The 18,971-nt window shown below is 39.1% G+C and overlaps 1 protein-coding gene across 1 annotated transcript in view; it reads left to right on the top strand.

Annotated features, from left to right (window-relative positions):
• The window catches only part of TYR (tyrosinase), a 110,146-nt gene that overhangs the window by 80,280 nt on the left and 10,895 nt on the right, over window positions 1-18,971 (top strand). The window contains exon 4 of the mRNA XM_019954509.2: window positions 11,255-11,436. Coding sequence (XP_019810068.2) covers window positions 11,255-11,436 — 182 coding nt within the window. The remainder of the gene's footprint in view (window positions 1-11,254; window positions 11,437-18,971) is intronic.

Genomic DNA, 18,971 nt, shown 5'->3' with positions numbered 1-18,971 from the left:
AGTATTCTTGTCTGGGAAATCCCATGGACAGACGCGTCTTGGTGGGCTGCAGTTCTTGGGATTGAGAAAGAGTTGGACATGACTTAGCAACTAAACAGCAACAGCAAAGGAAGAAGAACTCAAAAACAGACTCAAAATTCAAGAACACACACAAAAATGCCATGTGGACACAGTAGGGGAAGGGGAGGGATGAACTGAGAGATTAGCACTGACATGTATTCACTACCACGTGTAAAATAATGGCTAATGGGATCCTGCTGTATTGCACAAGGGGCTCAGCTCAGTGCTCTGTGATGACCTGGGGGGTGGAAAGGAGTGGGGCAGGCGGGAGGCCTAAGAGGGAGGGATGTATGTGTACATAGAGTTGGTTCAGTTTGTTCCACAGCAGAAACTAATGCAACATGGTAAAGCAATTATACTCCAATAAGAAACTTAAAAACAAAGTAGCTATAATTTTCATAAAAGTAACAGCATTCTGTATTCTATTATATGTATTATTCTAAGTAATTTTACATATATTTATTCACTAAATACTTACAAGAAACCCTTCATATAACATGCTGTTTTGTATTAAACCACTACGGCTACCATGACATAGTACCATAGACTTGGTGGCTTAAACAAGAGAAATTTATTTTCTTGCAATCCTGGAGACTAGAAATTTCAAGATCAAGGTATGGGCAAAACTGGTGACTTTTGAGACCTCACTTCACGGTTTCTTCTTGACTCCCTTTTCCTTGTGTCTTCACAGGCTCTTCCTTCTGTTGTACCTGTCTGTGTCCAAATTTCTCCTCCTTATAAGGGCACCAGACATAATGAATTAGAACCAACCCCGAGGATCTCATATTCACTTAATTAGCTCTTTAAAGACCCTATCTCTAAATACAACCACTTTCTGAAAACCCACATGTGTATTTTGGGCAGGCACAATCCAACCCATATTGTAGCTGTCATTTTCCTGGGAAGGAAACTGAAGCACACAGAGGTGAAATAGTTTGCCCAAGTTTCCACAGCTTCTGAGCATCACAACCAAAATCTGAATCTGAGCAATCCAATTTCAGCATCTGTGAAGCTAACTTCTATAATTAATTCACTCTCTGTTCATATAATTTCTTTAAAACAAGAAATAAAATTCACTGACATATTTGTTTGTTAAGTTAACTCCATCCTTCTTGTGATACACCAAAATTCCCAAGGAGTAGAAATATAAAACCTCTGTTCTAAGGGAATTCAAATTGGCTCCTTATATTAAACTTCCGAAATGATGGCTTCTGATGAGTGCAAGAACAACAACAACAATTACCCACTGTTGAGTGCTTACTGTGTGTTGGCACTGTTCTGGGTGTACTGTACACCTAATCTCAGTTATATCTCACGGCATTTTGAAGTTTATTATCCACATTTTACAGATGAGTAAACTGAGGCTCACAAAGATTATCCTCTCTCCTCTCACAAAACCAAAACCAGAAATACGAATCAAGGTCTCTCAAGAAATTTTATGTTTTGGCTTCTTTTGGGGCCCCCAAATCCCAGCACCAAAACTGGGACTTTTTATTGAACCTTTGGGCTTCCCAGATGGCACTAGTGGTAAAGAACCCCCCTGCCAATGCAAAAGACATAAGAGGTGAGGGTTCACTCCCTGGGTTGGGAAGATACCCTGGAGGAGGACATGCAACCCACTCCAGTATTCTGGCCTGGAGAATCCCGTGGATAGGGTCTCTCGAGTCTGACATGACTGAGAGCGACTTAGCACGCACTCAGGCATTGAACCTTTGCTTATAAACGGTTAAAGCTGGATTTTTGCCCTTTTGTCCGCACCTCCTGCAGGGCTCCCCTGTGTTCACAGCATGCGTTGCACCTCTTCCCTTAGCTCCTCTTTCTCCCACGTGCCTGCAGTGAGTGTCAGCTTCTAGATAAGGCTCAGCACTTCCAGAGTCACTTCACAGGTGCTCACTGGCCTCCCTTGGGAGGAACTCTCCATTGGTCCTCAAGGACAGGTCAACGCACAGACCCAGAATCCGTGCCAAGGCCATTCTCTTTGGCCCCCTTCTCTGTCGCCACTTTGTGACCTACTAAGCCAGTGCTGGTCTATGGGTTCTCATGGCCTTTGGGAGGAAGTAAAAAGGTTCCACAAATAAAAATCACGTCTTTAGACTATCGATGTTAATATTTCACAACTCTTCTCTCCACTGTTGAGACACTTTGTAATAAAATGTTCATTTCTCAGGTAAAGTAAAAATGACAAAGGATACCTAGTTCTCACTTCTGTGCACAGCTCTAAAATGCTTAGTGTGTGCTAAGTCACTTCAATCGTGTCTGATGCTGTGCAACACTATGGACTATAGCCTCCCAGCCTCCTCTGTCCATGGGATTCTCCAGGCAAGAACACTGGCATTGTTGCCATGCTCCTCTCCAGGGCATCTTCCCAACCTAGGGACCGAACCCGCATCTCAAGTCTCCTGCATTGGCAGATGGGTTCTTTACCACTAGCACCACCTGGAGTAAAGCATTAATGCTTTGTCCATCTTTCTGCTTTAAATAGTAATAAATAACATTTCGCTTGTTAGTGGAAGAATATTTAACTTGGAATAGAACACCTGGGCTCTGGCCACAGCTCTGCAAGTTGAGTATAATTGTAAAACTAACAGAAATCTGACATGAAACACTGGATTCTCTGCCACAGTCTTGTTGGGTCAGCATTGGCAGAGTTTCAACCCTTTGAGTCAATGTTCTCTTCTGTAAAATGGGATCAATATAACAGTTACCTCCTTGATTTGTTGAAGCTTACGTCAATAAGCAACATACACCGAGAGGTTGTGTTAAGAGAAATGGCTTTATTAAGAACTCATTCTCCTGGGTGAGATTATAAACTCAGGAGGGCGGCAGCAATGATCATGTAAATATTAAACACCTACTATGTGTTAGGCACAGAGAAAAGGAAGATTAGAAAGATGAGGTTTTGTAGCTAGGAGATAGCACTGATATTCTCCAGTGTACTTTTGCTTGCTCTGAAAACAATGTCTGTCTCATTCTAGGTTTGTTCCTCCCACAGGGAAAGAAAACAGGATGACTATAGACTATAGTGGATGACTATAGACTATTTTCTATTTTCAGAGATAACTTCTGAACTGGAGTCTTTAACTCATATTCTAGCATCTGTTTTTCTGTACGTTTCCAGTCCTGTCTCCAAACCCTGCCCCCGAATGCAAGGCTTAGTCAGTGACAGAAGTAATTCAGGATCCACTTGGGGAAAATAAGGAAGAAAAAAACCAAGTCCCCGGCAGAGGTGACTGGAGTGTCAGAGGAAAAAGCAGCCCGAGTATATCAGCCCAAAGACCTGGGTTCTTATCTGCCTCCAGGGCCTTACCGAATTTCTCCAGTTTCCTTTCTTCTGCTTCTGTTTTGATTGTGAGTCCCCTTTAACCAGAAAATGTGGAGTCTTCTGTGATGCCTCACTCCTGAGTTGTACCACTTGGAAAGCTACACATTTTTTTTTTTTTTTAACATAGATACATTTTCTTGCTGATTTCCTCCTCCCTTGTTCCCTGCACATCAGTTCTGACTATCCTCCAGTTCTTTCTTCACAGTGCAATCTGTGTACTCTTTAAAAAATTATCTGTTCATGTTATCTCTCACCACTGCAGAGACAAACAGTGACTTCCTATTGCTCTTAGGAGAAATTGCAAATACTTCTTGCATGTCCTCAACTGCCCTTCTTGATTTTGACCCTGATTCCTCTCTAGCTTCATCTCAAACTGTTCTCTCCATAGATACATTGGTCACTCTACATATTCTGGCTGGACAGATATTTTTATTCCCAAAGTTACAGATCAGTGGAGAAGGGTAGCATAAGGAAGAGATGTTAATGTCACGATTTTTGAAGATTCTGTGTGCTGTGCTTTAAGATGCTTTTGAGATATTTCAATGAGGGTGCCAGATGGGCAGCTGGAAATTTGGGCTGAGATTTAAGACCAAGATTTACTCTGTAAATATAAATTGAGAAGTCATCAGCTGTAGATAATAAGTGAAGCTACGGGAGGAGTGAGACAGATAAGAGAATGTAGCCTCCCATTGAAGGTTCTTGCAAATTCTATTCTTTTTCAGAAAAACTCATATACCACTTCTCCAAATAGTCATCCTTTAACACCATCAAAGACTTTCCCAAAGGCGGCAGAATCAATCAGACCTCTTCACTAAATTGTATTGCCAGGTTGCTTTTGTATCTTTCAGTCTGTAACTAAAGATACATTTCTGAAATTACTGGTTAGTATCTATCTCCACCACTAGATCTAAGTACTACAAGGACACAGAACTACATCAATACCCGACAAAGAGCCAGTTTATAGATGCGTATATGTATTCAACTATTTATGAAATGGTTGAATAAGTCAATGAAAAAGAATTCTATTGTTTTTATACAATTGTGTTGTACCAGTGAATGTACTAAAGCAAATCAGTTCCCTAATATCCAATCACATTAGGTTTCTTTGTTGTTCTATTTTATTTTATTTTATTTTTTTAAATTTTATTTTATTTTAAAAATTTACATAATTGTATTAGTTTTGCCAAATATCAAAATGAATCCGCCACAGGTATACATGTGTTCCCCATCCTGAATCCTGTTGTTCTATTTTTAAAAAGGAAATTTAAGAATCATTTTCTCTTTACATACCAGAGTTTGCATATATCTCACATCCAGTTTCCCCTATTCTTAATTTACATCAGTATGGAAGTTTTGTCACAATTCAAGAAACAACTTCACTATATTATTATTAACTACAGTCTATTAAGATTACTTAGTTGTTATCTAATATCTCTTTGTATTTCAAGATCCCATCCAGGATCTCATATTACATTTAGTGATCATGTCTCCTCCCTCCTTCTTGACTGTGGCTATTTTTCAAGCTTTGCTTGTTTTTGATGACCTTGACAGTTTTGAGGAGTACTGCTCAGGTGTTTTACAGATTGACCCTCAACTGGAATTTTGTAGACTGTAGTTACTTGGGGAGGAAGAGGACCGAGTGGAAAGCACTCTTCTCTCCCCATCATATCAAGGGTACACGCTATCAACATGGCTGACCATGGGCAGTGTTTGCTTTGGTCACTTGGCAGATACCATATTCACCAGTTTTCTCAAACCTAAGGACTTCCCTGGTGGCTCTGATGGTAAAGAATCTGCGACCTGGGTTTGATCCCTGAGTCGGGAAGATCCCCTGGAGAAGTGCATGGCAACCCACTCCAGTATTCTGGCCTGGAGAATTCCATGGACTGAGAAGCCTGGCGGGCTATAGTCCATAGGGTTGGCAAAGGGTCGGACATGACTGAGCGACTAATACTTTCACTTTCAAACTCCTAAATGGTTCCACTGCCCTTCCATATTGCGCTCTTTGGGGGAAAGTTACTACAGACACCCCATACATAAGGAGCGGGAGTTACGCATTGCTCCTTTATGTACTCAAAATGTCTGCATCTGCTAAGTCACTTCAGCCGTGTCCAACTCTGTGCGACCCCATAGACGGCAGCCCACCAGGCTCTGCCGTCCCTGGGATTCTCCAGGCAAGAACACTGGAGTGGGTTGCCATTTCCTTCTCCAATGCATGAAAGTGAAAAGTGAAAGTGAAGTAGCTCAGTCGTGTCCGACCCTCAGCGACCCCGTGGCCTGCAGCCTACCAGGCTCCTCCATCCATGGGATTTTCCAGGCAAGAGTACTGGAGTGGGGTGCCATTGCCTTCTCTGGAGAAGAACTGACTCACTGGAAAAGACCCTGATGCTGGGAAAGATTGAAGGCAGGAGGAGAAGGGGATGATAGAGGATGAGATGTCTGCATAATTATTTGGAATTCTTCCACATGGTAGATGTAGGTAGGTATACATATTATCAGTTTGCATTCATCTATATTTATTTTACACTTTTGCTTACAATCGTTTATTCCATGTCTCAAATTGATACTATTCCACAGAGACTATTATTTTACACTGTTGCTTATAATCAAACATTTATTCTATGACTCAAAGTGCTACTATTCCTCAGAAACTATTTGTCTCACAGATCTTTTAGTTATAATCCACTCTTATCATATTAGAACTCTGTTGGTATCATGGTAGAGTACAGGAGAGGGAAAGTGTCCTATAGTATTCTGATTAAATTTCAATCTTTTAGTTGGCCAGTGTCTTCGGGCTATGACTGTCATGAGTGTTTCTGCAGTGGTATAGCTTCTTGATTTTTCCACCTCTGATCTCCCTTTTTAGTTGTCATATTCCCAATCTGTTTCCTAGAAGCCCTGACCCATGTAGCCTTAAATGAGACAGGAAGGCTGGAAGAGGCTGGACTGAGGAGTTCCCTTCCCCCTACTGGAATACTACTCTGGTGGTTATTTCCTCTGGATTGAAGGGCTTTGGTGTGGAGAAGACCTCTGTGCGTATTTCACAATGGATACTCTTTCCCTCCCCCAACACAGCCAGGAGAGGATCTTTCTCAGATCTTTATTGTGAAAACTGGACAGAGTTCCTGGAAGTAAAAGCCCCACATGTGTGGGAATCCCCCTAAGACTATGGGTCCCAGGAGTGTCTCTCATCACTAGCCGTCCATCTCATCACTAGCTTCTCTCATCACCAGTCTCCAGGCATTTATCAAAGTGTTTGGGTTTATGGATCTAGCTTCTCCTCCTGAAAAGGGAATAGCAGTTGAGTTCCTCTGCTTGCAGTTATCTCTGCAGTTTGGGGAGAAGTAGTCTGCTCTGTGACCTCGGTTCTCTCATAAGTCCAAGAAAAGTTATTGATTTTCCACTTATCTAGCTTTGTCTTATTGTAAGGATGGAAGTGACCAGACATCCGTGCTATTTTTATACATAAAACACATTCCTCCTTGTTTTTGTCTGTGATCAGCTTAACCTTTTCCTAAACCCTCTCTTGTGCATTTCATTGTTGCCCAGGCTTCCAGAAAACCATCTAGATGCAGGTTAAATAAATCTTTGGTAAGAAGATAATTTGCTTCCCAAAATGTCAGTGTGCTTATCCAAGTTAAACATTAGTATTCTGATGTGAGCCATTCTAGACATGGTGTGATGAAATTAACTGAAGATGAGAACCACTGATGAAGAATTTAAACAGGATTAATACCTTCATTTTAAAAGGTGGATAAGGTAGGTGAGCACATTAATGGTTTCATCCATTATATCTCTTGGTGCTAAGAATTGATGTCCTTGTCCTATTTAGGTAAAGAATTTTTATTTCTTGGCAGAAATAAGATTATATATAAACTGAACTATAAGAGTAATTTTTCTCAATTGACAAAAGGCACAATGTCTGCCTGAAGCTCTTATATAATAGCTCATTGTATATTGGACTGTTTCTAAATCAGCCAAAGTTTAATAGGGATGGGGAGAGATTAATTATCAGAGGGCCTCCTTCTCATTAAAAAATAGATTTACCACTTGCAAACTGCTGAATATTGTTTCTGCTGCTGCTGCTGCTAAGTCGCTTCAGTTGTGTCCGACTCTGTGCAACCCCATAGACAGCAGCCCACCAGGCTCCCCCGTCCCTGGGATAATATTGTTTAAACATGTTTAAATATAACTTCAACATTTAATACTAATAAAAAGTCTTATAAAATAGTGTCTATGTTATAATTCTTTTTGTTAAAATATATATATAGTGTTATATTTGCATATTTAAAAAACTAACAGAAATATTAAGCAAGTATGTGTGTTTTTTTTTAATTTTCTCCTTTTTGCATGTTTCTATTTTCTGAATTTTGTGTAATGAACAAGTAATGCTTTCATGAAAAGAAGAAAACCATAGACATCAAAATAAGAAGAGTAGTTCATAAAATACAGGACTTGAAAAGAATTTGGGATTTATTTGTTAAGCCAGTTAAGCCAGTTTCTAATTTCTTCACTTGAGGAAATGGAGGTACACACCAAAAAAAAAAAAAAAAAAAAATTCCTCTTGAATACTGTTTCCCCATTGCTGCTTAAAGAATAATAACCATTTTAAAAGAGCTAGTTCAAATATGCACAGCTTTGGCATTTCTGTGATAGCATGTCTCACATCTCTCACCAGCTGTAACTTCTAGTATAACATGAATCATGAAGAAGAGAAAGATGCTGTGGGGTGAAGACGGCGTCTCCTCACCATCTGTCCAACGCTTAGCCATATATTTCAGTTGTTGTTGCTCAGTCACTAAGCTGTGTTCAACTCTGAGACCCCGTGGACTGCAGCACACCAGGCTCCATTCCTTCATCGTCTCCCAAAGTTTGTTCACATTCACATCCATTGAGTCAGTGATGCGATCTAACTGTCTCATCCTCTGTTGCACCTTCTCCTTAGATTTCAGTCTTTACCAGCATCAGGATCTGTTCCAATATCTTACTTATGCTATTTTAATTAACCCTTTAATCTTTTCAATTAATTAATTTTTATTGACGTAGAGTTGACTTACAATGTTTCAGGTGTACAGCAAATTGATTAGTTTATATTGTACACACACACACACACACACATATATATGCATACATTGTTGTTATTTAGTCACTGAGTCATGTCCAACTCTTCTGCAACCCCATGGACTGTAGCCCGCCAGGATCCTCTGTCCGTGGGATTTCCCAGGCAAGAATACTGGTGTGGGTTGCCATTTCCTTTTCTTAGTGATCTTTCTGACCCAGGGATTGAACCCGCATCTCCTGCATTGGCAGTCAGATTGTTTACCACTGAGCCACCAGGGATGCCCATGTGTATATATACTTTTCAGATACTTTTCCATTATGGGTTATTACAAGACATTGAATACAGTTCCCATTAGAGGTTATTTTAAGACATTGAATACAGTAGGTCCTTGTTTATCTATTTTATGTATAGTAGTATATATGTGTTAATCCCAAATTCCTATTTTACCATTCTACTCCCTCCCCCTTTAGCAACCATAAGTTTTTCCTATGTCTGTGAGTCTATTTCTGTTTTATAAATAAGTTCATTTGTATCCTATTTTAGATTCCACATATAAGTAATATAATATGATATTTGTCTTTATCTACCTATTTAATTCACTTAGCATGGTAATTTTTAGGTCCATCCATGTTACTGAAAATGGCATTATATCATTCTTTTTTATGGGCTGAGCAATATTCCATTGTGTGTGTATATATACATATATATATATATATATATATATATATAAAAATATATATCACATCTTCTTTATCCATTCATCTGACATTTAGGTTGCTTAATTAATCCTTGCAATACCTTCATGACTTAAATATCACTCTCATTATTCAGATGAATAAAAGAAAAATTAAACAGGTTAAAACATTTTAGAGTTTTAAAGTTGTCTTAACGTTAAGACAACTTTGTCAAAACCCACAGAACTTGAGTTTTACGTAGGTTCATATTTCTTCAAAACTAAATATATAGTAAATACTCAGAAAATGTATTTAATAATCGAGGTATTTATCAGCAGCCTACTTATCCTTCAATTAATTCACAATGAAAACAACTGTGACCACAACTAGCATTTGAAGTCCGGATTTTTTAAACAAATAGAATTCTTTTTCATCACCAAAAAGCAATCATCACTGCTGCCGTCTGGCTTCCTTGTTCTCGTCTTTATTGTACTTCAAAAAAAAATTTTTTTTAAACTTCTCTGTCTACTTGAAACATCACTTTTTTTTTTTTTTTTAGATACCAGCTTCTTGCACAAAACTTTTGCCTCCGAGCTTTAATTCTAGAGCTAAATAACAATAGCTTATCTATTTAGCACTTTCCTAAAAACTACCACGTTGGAGAATTTGTTTGGAGACAGATGGGATAGATATTATTACTTTCATTTTAAGGATGTGAAGGCTAAACCTTCAAGAGTTTCTGTGATTTGCTTATGAGCTTATGCAGTGTATACAGCTCTTAAATCACAAATCTCGGACCCAAGGGGAGTTTTCTGACCCCAGATCTAGTGTTCTTCCCTCTGTGCTATGTGGTCTGGTCATACAAAGGCATTGTCTTTGTCACCCCTGTAATTATCCACTACATGTTCTGTTATACTTAGTTTCACTTCCGTCCCTACTGGACAGTTTTGATCTCTTAGCTTTTTAGCTTTTGTTCCTGTCAGGGTTTTTCATTGCTTGCAACAGAAACTCACTCTGGCTGAATTAAAAAGGGAACAAATTTGCTGAAAGAATAATGGATAATTCAGGAGATCGTGGAGATGCAGGTTGAGAAACAGGTAAGAACGAGAAAGGAGGGCAGCAGCCAAATCATCTGCCAAAGCTGTGCTCTCGAACACAGGCTGCCTCTGGGCAGCACTTACCTTTACTGATACCTCTGATCTCATGCTTATAAACAGGATGATGTTAGCACCACTGCCCTTGCCCACTGCTAGAATGCTTTTCCGTTGTCCTTGCTTTTTCGTATCAGTATCTCCTGTTTCAGTCTTGAATGGGTATGTCTGATTGGCTGAGTATTGATCATGTGGTCATACTTTAGCTTTCTGGGAAGCTGGGAAATGGTAAGTGCTAAGTATGTTTACCTTCTGTCATGGAAGGTGAGCTCTTTTTCTCAACAAGACTTATGAAGTATGTGTGCATGCATGCTAAGTCACTTCAGTCATGTCCAACTTTTTGTGACCCCATGGACTGTGGCCCACCAGGCTCCTCTGTCCATGAGATGCAAGAATACTGGAGTGGTTGCCATGCCCTTCTCCAGGGAACCTTCCCAACCCAGGGACTGATGCATTGCAGGCAGATTCTTTACCGCCAAACCAACAGGGACAGCCCTCATTAAACATATACTTCTCTAAATATAACAAGGAGGTTGAAATAAAGTCCCCTACCATGATCAAAAAATAGCCAACTTCTAATACTGATTCCAATTTAGTTTTGCATGTTCTTTCTTTGGGTGAACTTTCTTTGAGATAAGAGACATATATTATTTATGACTATGTCTCGGTTGTCACTCAGCCAATAATTACACTTGCTCTGTGGCATTCTGAAGGGTTTTAACTTGTCATTTAACTTTCACTTATCATCTAAGAAATTCCTTTTCCAAAATTATCCTCTAATATTTCTCTCAAATGAGTGGATTTCATCAGGGCCTGACAGCATGAACTGTGGCTTTACAAAATCTTTTCAAAGCATGAAAACTATGTTTGGTATATTTCCATGGCTTTAGATTTTAAGATATGCCTTGTTATTTTACTTTAAGAACTCCAGATATTTCTTCAACAACAATAGGTTTCTGATTCTGAATAATCCTTTCCTCTGCAGTATTTTTGAACAGTGGCTTCGAAAGTATCATCCTCTTCAAGATGTTTATCCAGAAGCTAATGCACCCATTGGGCACAACCGGGAATCCTACATGGTTCCTTTCATCCCTCTCTACAGAAACGGTGACTTCTTTATTTCATCCAAAGATCTAGGCTACGACTATAGCTACCTACAAGATTCAGGTAAAGCTCAGTTTCTTTCATATGAATTGCTCAGTCTGATGTGACCAATCTTTTTTGAGAGTGTGCAAAACCTTATGATTTTAAAGTGTTATCCCCCAATGTTTTAACTTGGAAAGTGCATTATAATCCTTAGTTCATCACTGATTTATTATTACATGGCCCAAGCTGAAATAATCTTTAAGCTCTTATCCATTGTGCTTAATATAAGGCATTCTGTGTGTGGCAACCTGGGAAGAGCACAAGAATTAAAATCAGAGAGTGTGAGACCTGATGCTAACAGACTTTGGTGTGACCTTGGGAATTCTGACTTCCATTCCCTGAATTTCAGCTTCTTAACCTAAGATATTGGGAATATAATACCTCAAAGAGATATTATGATAATTAAGGGCATTAAGAACCTAGTGCAGTCTGCACAAGAAAAATATCTACCAGTTTTAGAATCATCTTTGGGAGCTTCCTGCTAGAGTTATCAAGAAAACCTGTGAACATTTTGATATTAAATCCTATTAATAATAATAATGCTAATAGACATAATAATAATAATTGCTGTGACTATGATTAAGGTAGTGTTATAAAAGCCTAGGATTGTAACTATACCTAGGCTTTGAATAATCTTCCTTAGTTTAAGTATGTGTGTATTTTCTTGATAAATGAGGAACAGATAGCAAAGTTCCCACACAATCTGAGAGTCTACTCCATACTATACATGCATTATTAGTCAGAATATATTAGGTAAGTATTATTATCCCTAGAATAAGGTGAGGACATTGATGCTAAAACAATCTCAGTGACTTTCCCAGTATCAAATACAAGCATACGTAAGAGCCAGATTTCAATTCTACAGGGTCCTCTCCACTTAACAGAAGATGGTCAAAAGCAATAAAACAACACAGAGCTTGTGGATAAGAGGTATTCAACAAGCACTGATGTTTCATTATATTCATGGATAATTCATGAAAAGGTGAATAAATTAGTAAAATTAAATGAACAGATAAATGACATTTATCAACTTCCTACCTCTTGTTACACCTTAGTGACACATACATTAATGACATACCTCTAGCGTCAAAGAGCTCTAAATTCGGTGTACAAATCAGACCATTGGCAAAGAAACTATGAAACATCAGGCTGGGTTAATTGCAGTAAAGGAGTCATAAACAGAATACTACGGGAGCACAGAGGAGAAAGCAATGACTTCAGAATAGTTCAAACTAGAGAAACAAGATGAGGCCGTGAAAGGTGAGTGGGCAGGTACCAGATGGAAAAGAGTAGGGAGTATTCTAAACTAAAAGAATAACAAAATAGAGGTATAAAGTGTACTATATATTTCTGGAATGCTAAATTGTCCAATTTGAGAAGCATGAGCAACGGGAAATTACACAGATGTGATAAACTGAATCACTTCATAATAGCCAACACATTATGAATCTTTTTAGGTGTCATGAACTCTTCTAGATGTGCTGTATGCATTATTTGCTTTAACCTTCATAACTACCCTTATGAAGATACTATTATTTCTTTTTCCAGATCATAGATGAGAAAATAGAGGCGTAAAGCATATGAATAACTTGTCCCAGGCCATCTAGCTAGTATGTGGCATAGCAGAACCACACTTTAAGGTCAACAGGAGAATCTGTATTTTATCAATATTCTCTTGCCCTTTGGGGAGCCATTGGTTGGACAGATATGGGTTTGATTGACCTGTGCTGTTTTATCTGAAGATCATAGCCAATGGGAAGAGGACTAAAATGGCTGGTGGAGGAGATCTGCTGCTGCTGCTGCTGCTAAGTCGCTTCAGTCGTGTCCGACTCTGTGGTACCCCGTAGACGGCAGCCCACCAGGCTCCCTCGTCCCTGGGATTCTCCAGGCAAAAACACTGGAGTAGGTTGCCATTTCCTTCTCCAATGCATGAAAGTGAAAAGTGAAAGTGAAGTGGCTCAGTCGTGTCTGACTCTTCATGACCCCATGGACTGCAGCCTGCCAGTCTCCTCCGTCAATGGGATTTTCCAGGCAAGAGTACTAGAGTAGGGTGCCATTGCTTTGAAAACCTTAAGATCACTGTGAACAGGGTTAAGATGTGATAAGGGTGGAGTGTGGAGAAGTGATAAGGGGGGTGAATTCCTGTGAGTCAAAAAGAAGGGTCATCTCCAGTGACATGTTTCCCCTTCCTTCTAGAAACACCCATAGTGTGTAAAGAAAGGAACATGTTGATAACAGTCTTTCAAAGATTCACCATCAGGATTTTATGATTTCCATTCCCAGAACATAATAGACTCTTTCATGGGCTCATGCTTTTGATCACACTATTCTCTCTAGCTAAATTCTGATCCTCTTCATCTATTTGTCAAACTCTCAGATACAAAATAATTATATATATATATATGTATATATATATATATACACACATATACACACAGTCATGTTTAATCACTCCTTTGTTAGAATTGCATGCTAGTTTTTCTACATATGATTTGTCCCCCTCTCTACCTTGGCTGTTGTAGGAGGAAATGGCAACCCACTCCAGTATTCTTGCCTGGAAAATCCCATGTACAGAAGAGCCTGTTGGGCCACAGTCCATAGGATCACAAAGAGTCAGACAGAATTGAGCAACTTCACTTTCTTTCTTTCTACTTTGGCTGTAAGCCCTACAAAATCAGAATTGATATCTTGCAAGCTTCTCTAGTCTAAATACCAAAGAATATCTGGTATGGGGTAAAATCAATGAATTAAATTGAATACAAGTGATATTTATCATGAAGAATAAATGCATGTAAGTATGACTTACATGTAATTACACACAAATAAAGTATACTTAACCCAATCCAGTATTCTTGCCTGGGAAATCCCATGGACACAAGAGCCTGGTGGGCTACAGTTCATGGGGTCACAGAGATGGACACAACTGAGGGCCTAACACTTTCTTGTGTATAGTACAATACATATAAATAAAGCTTGCTAAAAAAAAATATCACACCGCTTAATACTCAGGTCATTTTTAGATATTTTTAATGTACCAGGAGAAATATCAATAACCTCAGATATGCAGATGACACCACCCTTAAGGCAGAAAGTGAAGAGGAACTAAAAAGACTCTTGATGAAAGTGAAAGTGGAGAGTGAAAAAGTTGGTTTAAAGCTCAACATTCAGAAAACGAAGATCATGGCATCCGGTCCCATCACGTCATGGGAAATAGATGGGGAAACAGTGGAAACAGTGTCAGACTTTATTTTTTGGGGCTCCAAAGTCACTGCAGATGGTGACTGCAGCCATGAAATTAAAAGATGCTTGCTCCTTGGAAGGAAAGTTATGAACAACCTAGATGGCATATTGAAAAGCAGAGACACTACTTTGCCAACAGAGGTCCGTCTAGTCAAGGCTATGGCTTTTCCAGTGGTCATGTATGGATGTGAGAGTTGGACTGTGAAGAAGGCTGAGCACTGAAGAATTGATGCTTTTGAACTGTGGTGTTAGAGAAGACTCTTGAGAGTCCCTTGGACTGCAAGGAGATCCAACCAGTCCATTCTCAAGGAGATCAGCCCTGGGATTTCTTTGGAAGGAATAATGCTAAAGCTGAAACTCCCATACTTTGGCCACCTCATGCGAAGAGTTGACTCATTGGAAAAGACTCTGATGCTGGGAGGGATTGGGGGCAGGAGGAGAAGGGGATGACAGAGGATGAGATGGCTGGATGGCATCGCTGACTCGATGGACGTGAGTCTGAGTGAACTCCGGGAGTTGGTGATGGACAGGGAGGCCTGGTGTGCTGCGATTCATGGGGTCGCAAAGAGTCAGACACGACTGAGCAACTGAACTGAACTAAACTGAATGTATTTCAAGCCTTCTATTGCACTAGGTATTTTTTAGGTGATTTTATTGGTTTATTTATTCCTTTTACATACATATGTTTAGTAACTGTCTTGTACAAAGCATTCTTTTAGACACTACAAATACAGTGGCAAGCAACGTAGTCTCCTCCTAATGAAAGAGAAAGACCTTAAACCACCACGTTCCTAATGACTCATTTATTTAGAGATGTGCCTATCTCTAGGAGTCAATGAAGTGACATTTCAGAGAATATCCATGACAGGAGGAATTCATTAGTTGAAAAGGGAGTCTTGATCATGAATTTGGGCCAGACTGCTAGGATAACAGATTCATTAATGAATTTTAAACAAATCAGGGTCGAATTTGAGTTTTCATAAGATTATGTTTGCTGCAGCGTGTAGTAAGTTTTATGGCAGTCGCAAAGCACATTCAGGGAGGCTGATGAAAATGCTATTACAAGTATCCAGGGGAGAGCTGAAGGAAATTTGAATTGCAGCAGCAGTGATAGGAGGCAAGGTAGAAAGGACAAAAGAATTTGAAGTTATTTTGAAAGCAAAATTTATGGAACTTGGAAAATGATTTATGTAATAGATGAGAAAGAAGGAAATATTAGAGATGACTTTAAGCTTTCTGGCCTATGATAAATGGTGATTGAATTCATTAAGGCAGTAACAATAGGAACAGGGCCAGACATGGAGAGAATCTCACGGTGGTATCCATTACACAGTGAAATGGGGTGAATGGCACATCAGAGTCAAGATGTCTCTGAGGTAGCTAGATGGCCTCGAACCTCAGAAGAGATTGGGGCCTGTAGATGCTGATGTGTGAGACATGAGCATATAAACTGCCAGTCTTTACAGTCCTTTATGATCACAATGCGGTAGTGACTTTCATGCTCCACCTCATTGTATGCATGCATGTGTTCATGCTCAGTTATGTTCAACTCTTTGCAACCCCGTAGACTGCAGCCTACCAAGCTCCACCTCATTGTTCCTTCCCTAATGTCCAAATGGGTACTCTTTACCGAAAAGGCAACAAGAAGTATTAGAGAAGAAAAGGGAAAGAAGTATCACATTAAGGGATTAATGGTATTTATTTTTTATTTATAGTTAGATTTTTTAAAATAAAATTGATTTTAAATGTTTTATGTATTTACAGTATTTTCATACAGCTGTGAATTTGCACAAGTTTTAGAAAAGTTTTGCTTTAAAATAAATAACAATTGTTGCCTATTTTCCATTTTATGAATTATTCTAGTGCTCCTATAGTACTTTCAAGGAGTTTAAGTTTTATCTCTATTAATTGCTAAACTTTAACCACCTTACTAAAAATGTCTTTAAATTTTTCAATATAATTTAGTTCAGGCAGTTAATTATTCATCATTTAGGCAGACATGTTTATAATTAAGGCTGCTGATAATTTCTTGCTTTAGTCAAACATTTTCTCTTATAATTGAATATAGCGATGTTTTAAAAAATTGAGTAGCAGATCATTTTTTCACATTCATAACTGGTTAAAAGATGAAACCGAAATGGGTTGAATCCTGTTGGCAAATGTACTCCTGCTTTCTATATGGTGCTACTTTGCTAAGAGCTTCCTTCTTCTAATATATTCCAAAAGACTTGACATTTGATTTTAAAAATGAGAGGAGGATGCACGTGTCACTTTCAATTCTGGTTTCCTTGGTGTGTATGCCCAGCAGTGGGATTGCTGGGTCATATGGCAGTTCTAGTTCCAGTTTTTTTAAGGAATCTCCACACTGTTCTCCATAGTGGCCACACTACTGTGCAGTGCCACTTTCAGGGGAAGAGGGTTCCCTTTTCCCCACACCATCTCCAGCATTTATTTTTTTGCAGACTTTTTGATAGCAGCCATTCTGACTGGCATGAGATGGTACCTCATTGTGGTTTTGATTTGCATTTCTCTGATAATGGGAAATGTTGAGCATCTTTTTATGTGTTTGTTAGCCATCTGTATGTCTTCTTTGGAGAAATGTCTGTTTAGTTCTTTGGCCCATTTTTTGATTGAGTAGTTTATTTTTATGGTATTGAGCTGCATGAGCTGCTTGTATATTTTAGAGATTAACTCTTTGTCAGTTGCCTTGTTTGCTATTATTTTCTCCCATCCTGAAGGCTGTTTTTTCACCTTGCTTATAGTATTCTTCTTTGTGCAAAAGCTTTTAAGTTTAATTAGGTCTCATTTGTTTATTTCAGCTTTTATTTCCGTTACTCTGAGAGGTGGGTCATAGAGGATCTTGCTGTGATTTATGTCAGAGAGTGTTTTACTTATGTTTTATAGGAGTTTTATAGTTTCTGGTCTAGGAGTTTTATAGTTTCTGGTCTTACATTTAGATCTTTAATCCATTTTGAGTTTATTTTTGTGAATGGTGTTAGAAAGTGTTCTAGTTCCATTATTTTACAGGTGGTTGTCCAGTTTTCCCAGCATTACTTGTTAAAGAGATTGCCTTTTCTCCATTGTATATTTTTGCTTCTTTTGTCAAAGATAAGGTGTCCATAGGTGCATGGATTTATCTCTGGGATTTCTACTTTGTTCCATTGATCTATATTTATGTCTTTGTGCCAGTACCATACTGTCCTGATGACTGTCAGTCAACCAGTTCAATTGCTCAGTCATGTTTGACTCTGCAACCCCATGAACCGCAGCATGCCAGGACTCCCTGTCCATCACCAATTCCCGGAGTTCCTCCAAACTCATGTGCATCGAGTCAGTGATGCCATCCAGCCATCTCATCCTCTGTCATCCCCTTCTCCTCCTGCCCTCAATCCCTCCCAGCATCAGGGTCTTTTGCAATGAGTCAACTCTTCACATGAGGTGGCCAAAGTATTGGAGTTTCAGCCTCAGCATCAGTCCTTCCAATTAACACCCAGGACTGATCTCCTTTAGGATGGACTGGTTGGATCTCCTTGGAGTTCAAGGGACTCTCAAGAGTCTTCTCCAACACCACAGTTCAAAAGCATCAATTCTTCAGCACTCAGCTTTCTTCACAGTCCAACTCTCACATCCATACTTGATGACTGTAGCTTTGTGGTATAGTCTGAAGTCAGGCAGGTTGATTCCTCCAGTTCCATTTTTCTTTCTCAAGATGCTTTGGCTATTTGAGATTTTTTGTATTTCCATACAAATTGTGAAGTTATTTTTTCTAGTTCTGTGAAAAATACCATTGGTAGCTTGATAGGGATTTCATTGAATCTTTAGATTGCTTTGAGTAGTATACTCATTTTCACTATATTGATTCTTCCAATCCATGAACATGGTATATTTCTCCATCTATTTGTGTCATCTTTGATTTCTTTCATCAGTGTTTTATAGTTTTCTATATATAGGTCTTTTGTTTTTTAGGTAGATTTATTCCTAAGGATAAATGGCTAAGCTGGTAAAGCGTCTGCCTACAATGCGGGAGACCAGGGTTCAATCCCTGGGTCGGGAAGATATCCTGGAGAAGGAAATGGCAACCCACTCCAGTACTCTTGCCTGGAAAATCCCATGGATGGAGAAGTCTGGTAGGCTACAGTCCATGGGGGTAGCAAAGAGTCGGACACGACTGAGCAACTTCACTTTCACTTTTTATTCCTAAAGATTTTATTCTTTTCATCACAGTGGTGAATGGAATTGTTTTTTTGCACTGTTTACAATAGCTAGGACATGGACAAACCTAGATGTCCATTGGCAGGTGAATGGGTAAGAAAGCT

Source organism: Bos indicus, chromosome 29 (genome assembly GCF_029378745.1).
Source record: "Bos indicus isolate NIAB-ARS_2022 breed Sahiwal x Tharparkar chromosome 29, NIAB-ARS_B.indTharparkar_mat_pri_1.0, whole genome shotgun sequence".
NCBI lineage: Eukaryota > Metazoa > Chordata > Mammalia > Artiodactyla > Bovidae > Bos > Bos indicus.
Note: the sequence above shows the minus strand (reverse complement) of the source record. Positions and strands in the feature narration are given on the sequence as shown.